Raw genomic sequence first — 17,703 nt, 5'->3', positions numbered from 1 at the left:
AGTTTTGTTTCACACATTATAAAGTGAGCCTCTCGGCTCAATAACTAGATCCACCAAGGGTAATAATGAGTGGGTGGTACGTTTTGTTTCGGGAAGTAGAAGGGGGCAATTTGTGTGAGGAAATAGTAGAAGGGCCATCACTGTCGTGAAGTCGAACTGATCGAACTGGTTATGACATTAGTCACAGAGTACTGGTTTTGACATTAGTCACAGAGTGTGACACAGCATTTAGCTTGTGTATGCCCAAGACTTCTTCCAAATACTTTCAAGGCCTTTCAAGGCCTAATTTATATGCTTCTAAGAATACAAGGGAGGTATCTATCACAATATTATGTAACTAAATTCAGCTTCTTCTACAAAAACAAGCTAAATTCATCTTCTTCTACAAAACCAAGGGAGCTATCACAATATTATGCAACTAAATTCCACAATATTATGTAACTAAATTCAGCTTCTTCTACAAAAGCAAGGGAGATATCACAATATTATGCAACTAAATTCAGCTTCTTCCGCAAAAACAAGGGAGATATACGAGGGGAATATTTGACGAACAGGGTATTATTATTCCATTAAAATAATAATTATTATTATTATTATTATTCACTGGAAAACGACCTGCAGATAATATATACCATACCTTAATAATCTTCCTCACCTTAAATACCTTCCCTTACCATTATTCCATTTCACTCGAAAACAACCTACACAACCTACAGATAATTGCCAAGATTTATGACCAAGTGAACATGCATACAGATAATCTCCAAGATATATGACCAAGTACACATCTCTTTGTTATCTAAAAATACGGTTATGGTTCACGGAAGCTGCATTACATGGTAGCTGAAGCCTGAGACCTCATTGTCAAATGAATTACAGAGCTGCATTCAAGGACAAGAATTACAGAGCTGCAGCATTCAAGGACTTGTGGTTGTGTTAGCCGTACCGGTGACTCGAACATGAACAGCAAGTGCAAATATTTCAACTAAATATGAAAATAATCAATGCAGGTAGTACTGTATGGATAACAACAGCCAGTGCAAATATTTCAACCACATATGAAAACAGTCAATGCAGGTAGTACTGTATGGATAACAATGTACTTCATCTTTTCCATGCCTGGCGTTTTGGTGCCAAACTAGATCCTCATGTTTGAACCATCAGCAAATTCGCCGCAAAACCCTTGGTGGAAATTTACAACGTAGTACAGGGCTCTTATAATTAAAAAGTAGAAACATACAACTAAAATCTTTCAGCTAACATTACCAAATAAAACAACCATGTGCTTTTCGTATGCTGCATCTTCATGTGCACATATTAGCTCTGATATCAGACAGGAAAACTTAATTTCTTGTTACAAATCTCTCTGTCAACCGCCTATATAATACATATTTTTATTCAACCACTTAACCATCCATTATATCTCATTTCATAGTCAAGAGCCAAGTTACCAAGAATAAATGAAGATAAAAGAAAGTAGTGAAGATCGTCACCCATTGAAATGGAGCTATCTATCTGTGTTTCTTTATATCATACTGGATCCATGTAAATGCATTAGCTGCAGAAATAAACAAGATATGGCCTATTATACCAATTAAGTTTTACAGACCTTTCCAAGTTCTATAGATATTCAAAGGGGCTAACCATCTGTTTGATCCTTTTTCACAGTCGACTACCTCTTTAATAGTCTTTCTTCCACTGCATCCGGGGCATAAAAGTATTGACTAAACATTTTTTCGGCAAATCAACAACTGGGGATAAGCACCTTGGTACCTGGTAATAATAACCAGAAATTAAAATAAAACCATCATGCATTTACCAAATGACATTATGCTCTGCACTCGCATTTAAGTTGTCCAATTGTCAAAACATGCTCTTGCCAACGTCCTTAAAAGCAAACATAAGAGCTTCAAGTTATGTATTGATTTGAAATATGTTACAATATAAAAGTAGAGATTGTTGCTTAGCCTGACAAGTGAAAATATCAGATATTTTGTCACTGTCAGCAACGAAGAGTACAGACCAATGTACATTACAAGATGTATTTATACTATATAGTATATAGTGTTCCAAAAATATTAACTTTTGTCTGGTCGAGCTTCAAATCCACCGTCTGGTCGTGTTTGAATCGTATAAGGCATATAAGTCCCTAGAATTTTATCCCACATTACAAAGAAAGGCTGTTCAAAGTTGTACTTGGCGCCATACAACTGATGATGAATGTCATGATATGCTGTATTATTCTGAAAGATGATATGAAATGGATTCCCAGGGAGCCAAAGGCCACAGTGATCATCAACTGTTTTAATTGTTGAAAAGGAGAAAAAGAATATTGATGTTCGAGGAGTCATTCCTGAGAAAAGAAATGACAGAGCACCACCTATGGTGTCTAGAAGCAAACCTTCCAGTGGATGGTTATACAGTGCTCCAAAAGCATATGGCACTATAAGCTTATGATGCTGTGAATGAATGTAACGATACAAGAACTTGTTGTGGTGCATATAACGGTGGAGAAAGTATTGCCAGGTGTCCATGACAAACATTGCTATTAAAAATTGTCTTGCCTGTACCATAAGTGAAGGTTGTGCAATTTTGCCAGCTTCAACTGTGGTAACCTGTTTTACACTCAAAACAGCAAATGTAATGCTAAGTTTCTCATCAAATTCACAAAACCACATGCGAAATAACAAGTGCAAATGATTGAAATAATAACACTAAAAGTAATTGTAACCTCACTAAGTACTTTGCTAAGTTTCTTGTCAAAGGCAGACTCTTATAACCACTAATAATTGCACAAGGACACAAAAAACAATCAGCATACAAATCAATCTTACACTTGGCAATCACGTGTTCACTGGGAGCATCTTCATCAGAAACAAACAGAAATATGCAATGCATGATTCTTACAGAGCACCAGAATTTCACAGTGAGAAAGGTTTGATATTTGCATCAAAACAAAATTTTCCTATAAGACAATTGCATCATCAACCATTGCTTAGTAGAAACATCAGGCTGCAGTGAACAACAAAATCCAGACAAGCTATTTTCCTTGATATATCGAAAATAGTTTCTGTAGAAACATCGTATAATGAAATGCCCATACCTAGTTGCAAGAAAATTGACCGAGAATAACAATCTATATAAAATTCAAATAAATATGAATCTCACAAAGAATCGGAGGGGTAAAGCATGCAAAATTGACCCAGAACAACAAACTATATAAAATTCAAATAAATATGACCTCACAAAGAATCATAGCGGTAAAAACATGCAATTATTAGGCAAGCTGGGCTGACTGTTCTTGATAACAACTTACAAGAACAAGGTTTGCCAAGTCAAAACAGGTTGCAAAAACATTGTTTAAGCTTTCCCTGACATGTTTTTAACTTTTAGGACTAAGGAAAATGGACAGAAGGATTTCATTAGATCTGTATAGCTTGCTCTGTTCCTCGATGAAAAAATTTGCATAAAAACATCAGAAGTCCAAGAAAATGGACAGAGAAGGATTTCATTAGTTCTGTATAGCTTGCTCTGTTCCTCGATGAAAAAATTCGCATAAAAACATCAGAAGTCCAAGACATGTGTTAGTTTCCAATGTATGCATCAAGATCCTTCTTATGCCTCACTAATATAGTTCCACTAACCAAGATTACAAAAGCGAAAGACAGGAACATAAATTTCAACAACCTCCTCTATTTAGGATCCCCAATTCTGAAATAAAGAAAGAAAATAAGAAGCCTGGGCACTGAATAGCTCAACCAAAAATGAATACATGCAAACACAAGTTTCTTTGGTTTTTGTTATTTTACAATCTAACTAACATAATGAAATCGGTCCCTTTAAGATTGGAGTAATATAATGAACATCAGGATGGATCAAGATGGGCTCAAGGCCATTGCAGGCATGACTTTACGATAAGGTAATGCCCATAAGTAGCTCTGAATGATTAAATAAAGAAGGAACGCATAACCAAAATATGTAATTAATTAGATTCAAACAGTTGTATTTTTACATAGCAGAATGACGATTGAAACAATACAAAATAATCAGCGCATGAAAAGGAGGATATGGCTGAAGGAAGGAAAGAACACAGAACCAAAATATGCAATTAATAAGATTATAACAGCTGTTGTTTATATAGCAGATTGAGGGGTGAAACAATACAAAATAATAAGCGCAGGTAAAGGACGAAAAGCATTCAACTCTTCATACACGACACTACCATGTCAAAAATAACATATTGCAGTCGAATCAAGACTAACCCCATATTTAATTAATCAATATCCAAAAGGGAGAAAAACATACCGCAAATAAAGACAAGGCAACCACAGCCTGAACAGACTGCTGAAGCAACACACCCTTCACAACAGTACTCCTTGACACCAAATTCTTCAATTTCTCTTCCTTAAGAGTATGCATTCTGTAGCCATCAAGAGGCTGTAACAAGTAATAGATACCAGAATAAACCCAATATACAACAATAGGCATGAATGTGCCCAAAGCCTCATCTGTCAGGAGAAAATCCTTCAATTGACCCATTACTGTATTATTCTACACTGATCACCAACTTAACAAGGCAAACAACCTCCAAATACGTATTTTCTCCAACCAACCAAAACAGAACTCCGTATATATCACAACCCAAAATACAGTTTATATCAAAAGCACAAAACACTTTCTTCTTCCTACTTTTAACTGTGCCCTGTCACACTTAAATCCTGCAACTCAATTCATCAAAAGATGAATAATTTTTTCCACTCCTTAAACCCTACAATCATCGATTGACAGAACGAATTCTGCAAAAGCCTTCAACGCCACTCCTGCTCATAGACCGGGCCCTCGAATCATCAATTGACAAAAAAATCAATTCAGAAACTCTGAACTCCACTCCTCTTCATACCCCACACCCTGCAATCACGAAAACCTAATTCAAGAAAGGCCTTATATACCACTCCTGCTCATACACCAGACGTTCAAATCATCAATTCATTCAAACCCAATCCAGGAAAACCCTTCATACCTTACAGAACACAAACCTTTGTAGCCATAGGGAAAGACAATATAAATTCCCAAGATTTATGGACAGAACAGCCCAGAAAAGAAATGGGTACCTCGGATTGAGTGCCTCCACAGATATAAAGACCATGTGTATGGGAAAAGCGTCATCGGTGAGACAACTTTGGGTGAGAATGACAATATAGGCAGCTGGCAATAAGGCCTCGGATTCTAGAAATACCTCTCCTGTTGACCATTCGTCAAGTAAATCAAAGAAAACTCACGGGCAGTCGTTAAGTAAATCGAAGGAAACTCATGGATAGTCGGCAGACACCTTGTTAGGATTAGAGAAGGGCAATAACAATACAATGTGCTGTTGTCCAATTTTGACCTGCAAACCAGCAGTGCAGGGACTCTAGATCTTTGTTTTTTCGATGAAAGTAGTTAAAACCCTACTAAAAATTCGGTAAGCTGTGTCGATTTTTGTGAAGTGGGTAACTTGAATTTGGCGTCTTATCGTTAAAATTCAGCCGCCTCGCCAATGGGTTGTGTTGATAGATATACACTGAGTATATTTAATGGTATATATTCATGGAGTATATATTCTTGGTAACAATGGGCAGTCGTATCTCCCCTTTCTTCGCGCTTGTGTCTAGAAGGTTGAATTTGGCGTCTTATTGTAGAATTCTAAGCCATCTCGCTAACGGGTAGAGTTGATAGATCTAAGCCATCTCGCTAACGGGTAGAGTTGATAGATCTAAGCCATCTCGCTAACGGGTAGAGTTGATAGATTTACACAAAATATATTTAACGGTATATATTCATGGAGTATATATTTTTCGTAACAATGGGCGGTCGTATCTTCCCTTACTTGCGCTTGTGTCTAGAAGGTTGAACACATTTTTCCACCATGGCTGGTCAAAATGGATGGCTATCTTTATGGATATTTTTTCATTTTTAAAATGAGAAAATTGAGTATTTTTCAAGTATGGTTGGTCAAAGATGGACAGATATATTTAGTTATAAGCAATTATATTTTTAATTAAATATGGATAGTTATCATTATGGATATTTTTTAGTATTAAAATGAGAAGATTGAATATTTTTCCAGCATGGGTGGTCAAAGATGGGCACATATATTTAGTTATAGGGAACTATATTTTTAATTAAATATAATAGATGTATGTGGAGGGTCTTGATTGGTTGAGAAATCGAATAATGCTATTAGTTGGATTTATTTTGTAATGGTATGTTTTGTGTTTGGTGGGATTTTTCTTTTCTCAAACCTTTTTTATGGTTTTTTGTTTGTTGAAGCAGGGATGCTTGTGGAGATTGGAGTGAGTGTAATTATCATTTTATATGTTTTTGAGTAAATTCAAGTTATGATTAATTTTTTTGTTGGTGAGTAAGTGTTAATGAAATTTAAGTGTAAGTTTAATTTTTTTGGGGTTAAATTAGATTTAAGTGTAAATTTTGGTTTTACTTTTAAGTATTATGTGATTTGGGTCGGTGTAAGTTTTTGTTTTGTTTATGAAAAATATGTAAGTTGGAGTTAGATTGTAAGTGTTTGTTTTATTTGTGTAAGATGTTTGTTCAATGCGATTTAGGTGTGATTATGGCAAAGTAGATATCTTTAGTAAAGTGTTTTAGGCAAAGAATTTCTCATTAAATGGTACAAGGCAACTACAATTTAATTTAAGACTTTCTAATTTAGAAAATATGCACTCATTGCATTGTCTTAAGAAGACATTGTTGAAATATAAATATATAAATATTAATAATTACGCACATGTGCATAACTCATACACATATGAACCTAGGCTCGATATTTGTTTATGGGCCTATGTCATAAGCCTAGAACTTTCCATTCCACTTGAACGTCCCATATCACTCAAGAAGAGTAGCCATCGTAGGACATTGGCATGATCTTACTAGTTGGACATGGTCGTCAACTACAAGTATCACTTGGACTATTCCCAACCACCATGTCTTGATGAAACCGAAATGAGATACCTTAGAGTGAGTGGGATGTGGAGCAATCATTTTCATCGTAGATGATGTTATGTCATTGCCACCCAACCATATGCAATGATGCACCATTGATTCCCACAAGTCAACTACATTAGAACAACCAACTTCCCAACATAAGACCATGTTGTTATCCATCTAAGCCAATGCTTGATAGTACCTGAAGATCATGCCTCTATGTCATCAAGTGTTTATATACATCCAATACACTCATCAATATTATTAGCATAATATAAATAACACATAATCAATTACATTACTAAATTGTGACATCCTTCACCAAAGGCTATTATGCAACACTAGACATTATTAATTCTCAATTTATTTGTCACATCAAAATCCCTTACAACATCTATCCTAATGAACAAGTTTCCAAACTCTCTCCTACATATATATCATTTTCCAAAAATACAATATTTATTTTCTCTAAACTTACCTCTTTTACCCAACTCACATATATCCTTGAACTCTTAGACTCCTTTCCTTTGAATAGCAAACTACATATTCATTTATTCTATGTTCATTATAAAATATGCTCACTTATTCTTTACTTGTAACTTTGACTCTTCAACATAAAATATTCTCACTTTTTCTTCACTGGTAACTTTGACTCTTCAATGCTTTTCCCAAACAACATATCTATCCATTCTCTATTTATTAGAAAATATTTTCACTAAATCATATTTATTGTTTACTTGTTTACTTGTTTTTTACTTCTAAAAACTTTTTTGGACTTGAATAAATTATCTTTAACATATTTTTAATGTAGTGTATTTGTAAATTATAGATATAGTTATAGTTATATAACACAAATAAAAGAGGCTTAGTTGATAAGAGACCAGGTTGATGAAAATTCGATGGAGCTCAAAACCCTAGTAATGGAGAAGAGGTTTAGCAAGGATTGAGATGGTGACAGGTGAAGACCGGAAGCCGTATGGCCCACACATGGCGTGGCATAGGAAAGACTGTTAGGGTAGGGAGGGCATCTGGAGGAGGATCTAACCGCGGGCAGTTGTCTTGCGAATGATGCGAAATGGGGCTTTAGGGCGACGAGAGGGTGGAGGCCGATTTTTGTTGTTTGGCGCTGCATTATTGTTGTGCTACCAACATTAACAACCTGCATGCGCCCGCTGAAGGAGAACAGTCTTCCGGGTTTTGGGGGTGCCTAAAAACTACAAACAGTGGGAAGGGAAATGGTCAAACAATGGGATGTCGTTGATCTGGACCCCAAGCCTAAGGATATACTGTCGATTTGGGGGCTGGAGGTCACGGAACATAATATCGAGCAGTATATTCATCCAACGAGACTGCCCGGAGGGAAGAAAGGTGGTTCAGGAGTGGGATGGAACATGGGAAATCGTTAGGCCTTCTGGAGGAGAGTTTAGGTCTGAGTAAATTGGAAAATTGGGGAGAAGGGAAGGAGCTGGAAGGGAGGCAGGGGGCTTTACCACTTGATCCTGACTATAATGCCGGGGATGCTGAGGTCATCCAAGTAAGTAATCGTTTCTCTAACCCGCTTAAAGATTTCTATTCGAGGGGTTTAGAAGATATTTTTATGGGTTGTGGCTTCAAGGGCCAGGAGGGCCTGAAATCTTGCCTTGTGGAAGATCTGGGCTTGGTAGAAACCAGGAGGGGGTTATGGCAGGACAACACACTTGCATGCAAGAGCCCTTTGCAAGTCAGAAGAAGAGAAACCCTCAATCATGATTTAAGCTTGTTGGTGGGCTTACTCGGCTTAATCGGACATGGGAAGTTTCTGAATGGTGGTCGGAAGGCATAGGACGTAGGGAGGGGAGAAAATCGTGAACAAGGGGTCTGTTGCGAACCACCCTATATTTTTGATCGGTAGGGATTTATAGAGGCAAAGGGGCTTTCGGAAGGAAGAAAGCTACCATTCTTGGTAGGGAAGGTAGCACAAGCCGAAGTAGGAGGTCTAGATAACCTCAGGAATAGTTGGGAGCAATGGCGTTGAGAGCCACTCTAAGACTTTGCCATCAATGTGGAGGAGAACACACCGGGGAGTGGGGAAGGGGTGGGCAGCGGAAGACAGGGGAAAAACAGAAGAAAAACAAGGTAATTAGGAAGAAAGAGGAAGTTGCAAATCTGGTTTTAGGAGTTGATCTCCAGATCGACAAAGCCATGGAGGCAACGGAGCTAATGTTGGTGGGCAGGGCAAAAGGAAAAAAGTATACTGCAAACTACATTTAGGAATGGACAACTAATAATTGGCAAGAAGCACCAGACAAATCCTTCGAGGTTTCAACCCTCACCAAGGGCTGGTTCATGATCAAATTTACTAGGAAAGAAGCACTGGAATGGGTTTTGGGAAGGAACTGGAGCTTTGGGAGACATCCTATCCTATTTAAAAAGTGGAATCCACTTTTCGACGCTCAAAGAGAGAAGGTGGATGAAATCCTGGTCTGGGTAAGACTGCCTGGCCTCCCTCCTTTTATTTGGTTTGATTCTGTTTTCAAGACAATTGGGAACAATTTGGGATGTTATCTGGAAGCTAATACGCCCTTTTCACACATTGGAGATAAAGGGCTGGCCAAATTTCTAGTTAGTCTAAATCCTAGGGAAGGATTGGCAGAGGAAATCAACCTTAAATATAGGGATTTCTCTTACACACAAATGATTGACTATGAACAACTCCCATTTCGTTGCCATAGATGTCACAAGTATGGACATCTGGCAAGGGATTTTCCTCTAGGTTTTAGACAAAGAAGGAGGCAGAGGAAGGAGGGGGGAGTGGAAGAGGTAAAAGGGGAGAAGGATCTTAACAAGGAAATCTCGGTCACAGGGGGAAACAGATGGAAGAATACAAGATGCAGGAGAATGTAGTGGAAAGAGTGGAAGTATAGGAGGAGGAGAAAACAAACAGAGCACAAGAATAGCAAGGGGAGTCGACTTGGTCAGAGACAAAGGAGGGAGATGGAATGGGCTTAGCTCTTCAGCTAGAGGGGAACGGAACAGTACAACAGACCTCTTATCTAAGGAGGGTGTGCAACAGGTTTTGGACGATTGGCGCATAAAAGATGTAGAAAATGAAGTGATCCGTGTGTCAGATCAACCTCCTTTTGTGCTCTAAAGTTTTGTTCAAAGCTTATGCTACTACCAATGTGTGTTTTGTTTCTGATCACAAACATTAGGTTATGTTACTATAATGGAACACAAATAAAAAATTTATTTTTTAATAATATTTTTCAAAATATTAAAATAAAAAATTACAATTATTTAATTAATTGTGTGTCTTTTTTTTAAATAATTTCACTTCTATATGAATTCTAAGAAAAAAGATATTCTATGGGCATTACTCACACTGAAAACTTTGTGAATTTAAAAATTAATTTTGTGAAAGTTCATAATTGCCAGTTTTTTTCACAACATGATTTTCGCATAGACTTATTTTCTATATACACCCCTTACTAGAATTTATTATTCACAAGACGGTTTTTTAGGTACAGTTTAGTGTGTTTTTTTTTTCATTTTGTTTTTTTCTAATAGGTGGGAAAACCTATCATAACTCAGTTATCAAACCAGTAGTGAGGACAACGTTCTCTAACTGCTATCCCGAATAAAGCTAACTCATCACCATTATTCAAAAAAAATCACACTACCTCGAATAACCTACTAATAATCCATTAAAAAAAACAATCTTTCACTTTTATTAAATTCATATACATATTTACCATCCTTCCATTCTTTTTATTAAAATCATAAATTTATTTACACTTATTTTTAATCAAGGTTATGGACTTATTTTCTCCAAACACCCTTTACCAAAATCTCTTATATATTTTTTGAATTCTCACTAACTGACATATTATTGAACCACCACAACCCAATTAAGTTGCAAGCTATATTATATAATGACGACTATGATATATAGTGATTATTATTTATAATAATAACTTTCCTTTAATCGCAATGCTAACATCCCCACCGCAACCCAATTAACTTGCAAGCTATATTATATAATGATGACTATGATCTATAGTGATTATTATTTATAACAAGAGAGCCACTGTCGTAGCGGTAGTCCCTGCCAGGGTCGAGAAACTGCTACCTTGTAGAATCTGCTAACTGCTTCAAGCTAATTTGTTTTCAAGCTATAAAGTAGAGTAGACTTGCGGCTTGCTCCCGACCCAAGCAAGAGATGGGGCGAGATATATTTTTTAGCTTATACATCATTCTGGCTAACATTGTGCCTTGGCATAGTTGTTCCATATCGCTTGTATGAGGTTCGTTACAATTCCTATTAGCATTTTGAAATAGTTTGTATTGCTTTCTGTGAAGCTATTTTTCTGTTGCTATTGTACTTTATTTTCCCTTGCCATTGGTTAAGCATTATTCCATTATTATTGCAGAAGTAAATTTAAGCATTATTCCATTATTATTGCAGAAGTAAATAACAAATTTTGTCTGTAGCAATTAACCAGACAACAAAGACAAATTACATTATTATTGCAGAAGTAAATAACAAATTTTGTCTGTAGCAATTAACCAGACAACAAAGACAAATTACAGTGTTCTTTTTGATATTTCAATACTGATATTTTCTAACTCTGCAGTTAGGCCTTCTAATTTCCATAATATTAAAAGTATCTGTTACCAGAACATGGTCCCCACTGATGTTTGTGGTATGAAAATTTGCAAGAATCTTCTGAAAATGCTAGAAGGGACGTTTGATGTAGTGCATTCTTTTGTAGAAAAAGCTGGAAATATCTCCTGACATTAGTTGTCCATTTCTGGCATTTAAAAAGAATGTTTTCAAGTAAAGAAATTTTCTCCAACACCACGGTCTTACAGTCCTCCCGACTTGTTCTTTCCATCCAATAAAATATCGCAAAAATAGTTAACTCAATAAAAAGCAACATGACGAAAAAAGCCTTGGATTCAAATTTACTAGAAACAAATTATGCAATATTGTAACAAATATAATTTTATTCTTGGTGCATAGTGTAACAATCTGCTGGAAAATGGAACACAATAAAAACTGTGAATCGATACTGACCCCTCGAAGAAGCAGATAGAAAGCCCCAACATCCATTATAATTAACCCGATATACCTCGAAAGACATAACTCCAAAGCTAGCCGTTGTAAACTCAGTAAAGTATTTAAATTAAAAATAAAAAATAAAAAAATTGTTATTAATAAATATAAATCAAAATGCCACATTTAACACAATGATATTAGATATTTTCGACAGATGGTAACCATGCCTGCATATTTTCACACGTACACCACACGAGTTTATGCTCGGACCACTTGTCCACAACGATGATCCACCACTTGTCCACAACGATGATCCAGATGTATGTCTGTTGTTATTTTTCCTGTTAAAGCTGGTAGACGATAGCCTGCCATTTTTCTTGTTAAAGCTGATCGAAGGTGGAGGTCACCACTGGTTAGCTTTCCTGAGAACGTGGAGGTCATCACTGGCTAGCGTTCCTGAGAACCTGAATTGCCCAAAACTCAAAGATCGAAGATTCTCGGTCATCATTGGCATCAGTCTCTGCTCGTTGAATTGAAGGTTTCTTGTTAAATGCACCAGGGTTATGGGTGACTCTGAGTGGCGAAAAGAGATGGGAATAATATGGATCGTATATTGCAGAGACCGGCCTTTCCCAAATTTGCAGAGCTGCTGAATTATGTTTCTACTGAAATTATGACCAATGGGTTCCTGAGTCTGGCTGGACGAAGTATTTAGATGTGTCTGTGGATAGACGTAGTGAAGAAAACACCAGCTGTTTTGGATTGAGAGGCGGCAAATGAAAAGGTCGAAATATAAACACAATGTTGAAATATACCCCACACAATGCTGAAATATACCCCACATTTCAGGCATCCAGCATTACAAGGAAGGAAGAGGAGTCTTCCATGGCTTCGGATGCATCGTCTGGTCCACAAGATCTGTCTCTGCCGCTCAGGGATATTGAGTGTGCGCAGGAACAACAGGTTGCTGGATCATTTTTCTCAGTCTCTAGAGGAAGAATCGATGTTCAGGATAAACAGGACGATCCAGAATCTGTTTCTTCAACTTCAACAGCGGATGTGAATCCAAGGAAAAGAAATTTCCGAAAAGTGTACGAGTATGAACATGCTCTATTGCTTCAAGACACAGCAAGCTCGGGTGTTCGCAGTCTAGAGGTATGTTTTATAATTTACCAAGGCTATATAGCTCAATAACGGAGTAATATTTCTAATTTTCCACTGGTATAAGACAACCATGAACTAGGAAATTAATGCAGTAGATGTTGCATACAAATCCATGTATGTGTGTTCAGTGAATATTATTGAAAAATCGCCACTGATACCTACTAATCGCCACTTATATTTGTTATTGATATCTAATATCTAATCTGTTATTGATATCTAATATCTATTGAACGTTCGTAGATTAACCTTTTTTTAATATAATTCTTTATTTTAGCTTTAAATGCAACGTATTTTGGTTGCAAATTGAAAGAATGCATTTTTACTTATTTAACAGTATTTAACAGTGATAAATTGCTTGTTTATTCAGACAGATGGCTACAAAAACAAAACAGGCTTGGTTTGAGCAAGCTACTGCCAGCAAGAAAGACAGCCTGTAGCCAGTCATCTAAAGTTCGAAAGCCAGACATTGATAGGGTAGGTAGAGTTGAAGGACGCTTAAAACACCTTACCTTTTCTTTTGCTGAAAGGTTGAGTGTTTGAGTTCCCTTTTGAATCTCTGCCTCTATATACCGACCTCTATGGCCTCTATTCTATGTGATGACTTCTTCCGCTGTTGTCAGGAGGATATGCAGGATATGTAACGGCCTCTGCTCTCTATGATGAATTCTTCGGCTATGCAGGATCTGATTCTGTCGGATCTAATTCTGTCAATTGAAATGGAAAGGATGCAGATATCACTCACCGGTGGGATCCTGAAACCCAGGAAGGATGTCGAAACCCAGGATTGTGTAGCTGGCAGGCTGAGATGACTTTTGAAATAGGTAGCAGTTGAAACAGGTGGAAGGCTGTCAAGCATAGCTTATGCATGGCTATATCGCTGGCAAGCATAGCTTATGCCCAGCTGAGTCGAGCTTGCCAAACTGTTTATCCTAACTTTTGAGAAAAGTACACAATGGAGGCCCAAACTCTTTATCCTAACTTTTCAGAAAAGTATACAGTTGAGCCGGCAATAAGAGGTCGAAACAAAAACATTGCTTAAAACTCTATTGCACAGAACATTTTATTTAAAACATTGGTTAAACCTGAAATGTACAGCAATATATCGTTTGGTCAACGACGACTAATATGAATTCAACGCTCTATCGAACGCTATAGTCCCTGCTATGCCGGAGGTAAGGACTAATAACTTTCCTTTAATCGCAATGCTAACATCCCCAAAAATTATATCATCTTTCATCTAAGTGCTAACAACAACATCATCAATAATTATATAACTTGATGGACTTGTTATTATATATTAATATTGTCCACCTCGTTGAAGGACACTCCTCTGAAAACAATGTATCATGTATCATTGTATGTATAAACCTTGTAGTGAATCATGGCAAAGAGGCCTCAAACACCTTTCACAATGGGATTAACATCATGTTTATATTTTTAAATTATCTAATCAATTTGCTTTTTTAATATTATTTAATTAATTTGTTGTTGTTATCAAAAGTCTAACCATATAATATTTGTTTTAGTGTTTTTGTTGTTTTTATTTGATGTCTTTTGTTGTGGTTTTTTTTAAGATATGTTTCTTCGGTTTTATAATCAATTTGTTGTTTTTTTTGAAAAGTTTCATGATAATATAATATTCATTTTAATGTTTTTGTTGTATATTTTTTCTTTTTGGTTTCCAGTGTAATAAAAAAAATATTATTAAAAATGACCTAGAGGAGAAATTTAAGTTTTAAAATAATAATAAAAATAATATTAAATATTATAAATATAAATTTAATTTTAGGTTAAATTTATTAATTATAAAGAAATAAAATTATTTATGTTAAAAAAAATTAAAAATAAGATAAATGATGATGATGATGATGGTTAATGTCCACTGAGACCAAACAATGATCTATCAGACATAAATAAACAAATTATTTATTTTGATTTAAGATTTTATTCATATGCTCAAAAAGTTTGGAGAGAAGCCTCCCGAGCTCACTATAATTTTGACATTGTAAAAGGCTAGGAAGGTCAGTATTGTAACAAAGATTGTGAAACTGAGATCTAATGTGGTTGTACATAGGGCACTCTAAGAGGAAGTGGTTTCATCCTCGATGCTCCTATTCTCACATATATGGCAGATCCTTTCCATCCATGGCGTTTTAGGAACTGCCCAATGACCTGTTTCACTATGGAGCTCATGAGAATTCGTTCTAATCTTTGCTATATTAATTTTCTTCTTTGAGCTAGTTAAAATAGAGAGATACTTTTGATCTTCTAGGGTAGGGTTGATGACCTTCTTATAATAACTTAATTTTCTTTTAGCCACTAAATCTTTCTCACACCACAATTTTTCTTTGAACTTAGAAGTAACAATATCTTTAATGTTAAAATCACATTATTTTTTTTATGAGATATTTTAATTTTTTTATTTTAGGAATAGCTATTACACATCTCTTTTATGTTAAATTATAAAATGCATTTTAATTTTAGGTATGGATATTATATCTATCTTTTATGTTATACTATAAAATGTAGTTTACTTTTTTTTATATAAAAATGAGTTTAGTAAATAATAATGAAATAATTGCTTTTAAAACTATTACTTATTTTATAAAGAATATCAAACACAAAATAATTACTAGCGTAGCTATATAAATTAAATGGTTAAGCATCAATTTATAATAAGTATTAAAAGACTCACTTCATGATATGTCATATATTGCAAAAAGAAATAAAAATCATGAATACTAACTAAATTATATCAACAACTTTATTATTGTTATTATTAGTATTATTAGTATTATTTATAAAAGGAATTAGTATATAAGTTAAACATTTATATATTTAAATAAACATGCCACAAGATTATTAACCATGTAGATTTGCTCCCACTTTATCATGGAGATTCTTAATATGTAAATAGGCTTTGTTACAATATCATGGCTTATCAATACTACACGCCCAAAAAACTATAACTCACTTTATATGACACTCGTTCATATCACATTTTTTTTAATTAACTAATTTAATTAAAAGGGGAAATTGGGCATAACTACTTTGAAGATAACTCATAACCTTTGATTTATGTAACTATTATGACTATTCTAGAATATTCCATGGACGTTAAATACCTACCATCCACCTAATAATATTTTATAATCAAATTAAAAAAAAACTGGAAGCCCTATTTCTAAATAGACATGCTTATCGGCATAATGATAAACTAGCACAACCTTATAAATTAAAAGGTTGGTAAATGTCTATAAGCATCAAAACACTTATTTCACAATATATCTCAAGTTACTAAACCTAGCACAACAATATAAATCAAATGGTTGGTAAACCTCAATAGGAATCAATCCATTATAAGCATCAAAACACTTACTACATGAAACATCTCATCGTTAATATAATTATAAAAACTAACTAAATTATAACTTTATTTTAAATTATTATTATTATTGTTAATTATAAAAAGAGTTAATACATAAGTTAAGCATTTATACATTTAAAAAACATGGAATGAAATTCTTAACCATGGAGATTTACCCCCACTTTCCCATGGAGATTCTTAATGTGATAGCCCCTGGCTATTTTTACCTCATTGTAAATAATTGCAATTATTTTGTTAAAATGGGCTAAGATTTTGGGATATAGATTCCAAAACTGAGGAGGGTAATTGCTTGGGATTTCTTTTAAAATCCTATGCCAATTAAGGAGGTTCGTCGGTATGCATCTTAATGGACTAGATTATGTCAATAATGAGGAGTTGGACAAGGGGACAAGGGTCATGCTCCTTTGGAGAAAAAACGTAAGCAAAAAAGGACAAAAAAATTAATAAGCGATGACAGCACGGTTGAGCAGTTATGCCCAAAGCACATACATGAAGAGTGAGTGGTCAATTTTCAATTAACAGAGAAGAAAGAAGAAGATTGTGGGGGAGACGTGGCATCACCCTACGAGCTATGAAAGGTTCTACGAAAACTGGGGAAAAACCATGCAGACACTGGTGGAGAAGAGAGGAGAAAATAATAGTTCATACCCAGGGAAGGTGCGAACAAACAAACAATGAGAAGAGAGGGAAAGGAAGCCATAGGAGGCATCAAAAAAGAAGGGGGAGCATACATAGACAGAGAGACACGAGGGGGAAATGTATGACCAAGAATTGAAGGTAAACTGAAAATGAGAAGCACAGAGGAAGTAGGAAGCAAGTCTTGCATTATTATAGAGAAAAAAAAGAAGCAAAAGACAATTGAGCATGAGGAGAAATGGAATAATTTCTCTCAAGTGAGGGACAGTGGTATCTGGATTCCCGATTGGATGGAGGGTGGAGATGGTTTTCTTTGGATTCCCTTGACAGCTAGGGTGGAGGCCAGTTCTTTGGATTCCTCGAAAGGAGAATTTTGAAGTTTCCTCTAATGTTTTCTTGGTTCTTACATTGAGTTTTGGACTCCCATTATTGGGTGGAACCATTATTCTTCTATAAATGAGGGTGGGGGTGGAGCCTCTGGATTCCCTTGAAGAGT

General features: G+C 35.5%; 1 protein-coding gene across 2 annotated transcripts; it reads right to left on the bottom strand.

Annotated features, from left to right (window-relative positions):
• Positions 1–1,888: 1,888 nt before the first annotated feature.
• Positions 1,889–5,552, bottom strand: LOC149226069 (sphinganine C4-monooxygenase 1-like). Of its 2 annotated transcripts, none has more exons than XM_089377400.1 (3): positions 5,021–5,552; positions 4,306–4,908; positions 1,889–2,615 (listed from the first exon to the last, which is right to left on the bottom strand). In XM_089377400.1, the coding sequence occupies exons 2-3, from the start codon at positions 4,537–4,539 to the stop codon at positions 2,079–2,081; spliced, it is 771 nt and encodes a 256-aa protein (XP_089233526.1). In that variant the 5' UTR covers positions 4,540–4,908; positions 5,021–5,552; the 3' UTR covers positions 1,889–2,078. The 2 variants fall into 2 exon arrangements, with proteins under 2 accessions (XP_089233526.1, XP_089233528.1); XM_089377402.1 differs by having other exon boundaries at positions 5,112–5,552.
• Positions 5,553–17,703: the final 12,151 nt, after the last annotated feature.

This window comes from Pinus tabuliformis, chromosome J (assembly GCF_031772625.1).
Source record: "Pinus tabuliformis cultivar Carrire ecotype Pingquan chromosome J, CPIR1, whole genome shotgun sequence".
NCBI classification, from domain to species: Eukaryota; Viridiplantae; Streptophyta; class Pinopsida; order Pinales; family Pinaceae; genus Pinus; species Pinus tabuliformis.
Note: the sequence above shows the minus strand (reverse complement) of the source record. Positions and strands in the feature narration are given on the sequence as shown.

Excerpts from the sequence above, each read along its gene's own strand:
- LOC149226069 (XM_089377400.1), bottom strand. The coding sequence starts at position 4,539 with ATGGGTCAATTGAAGGATTTTCTCCTGACAGATGAGGCTTTGGGCACA. Across the intron at positions 2,616-4,305 it reads TTGCCTTGTCTTTATTTGCG|GTTACCACAGTTGAAGCTGG; the intron begins GTATGTTTTTCT and ends AGTGTAAAACAG.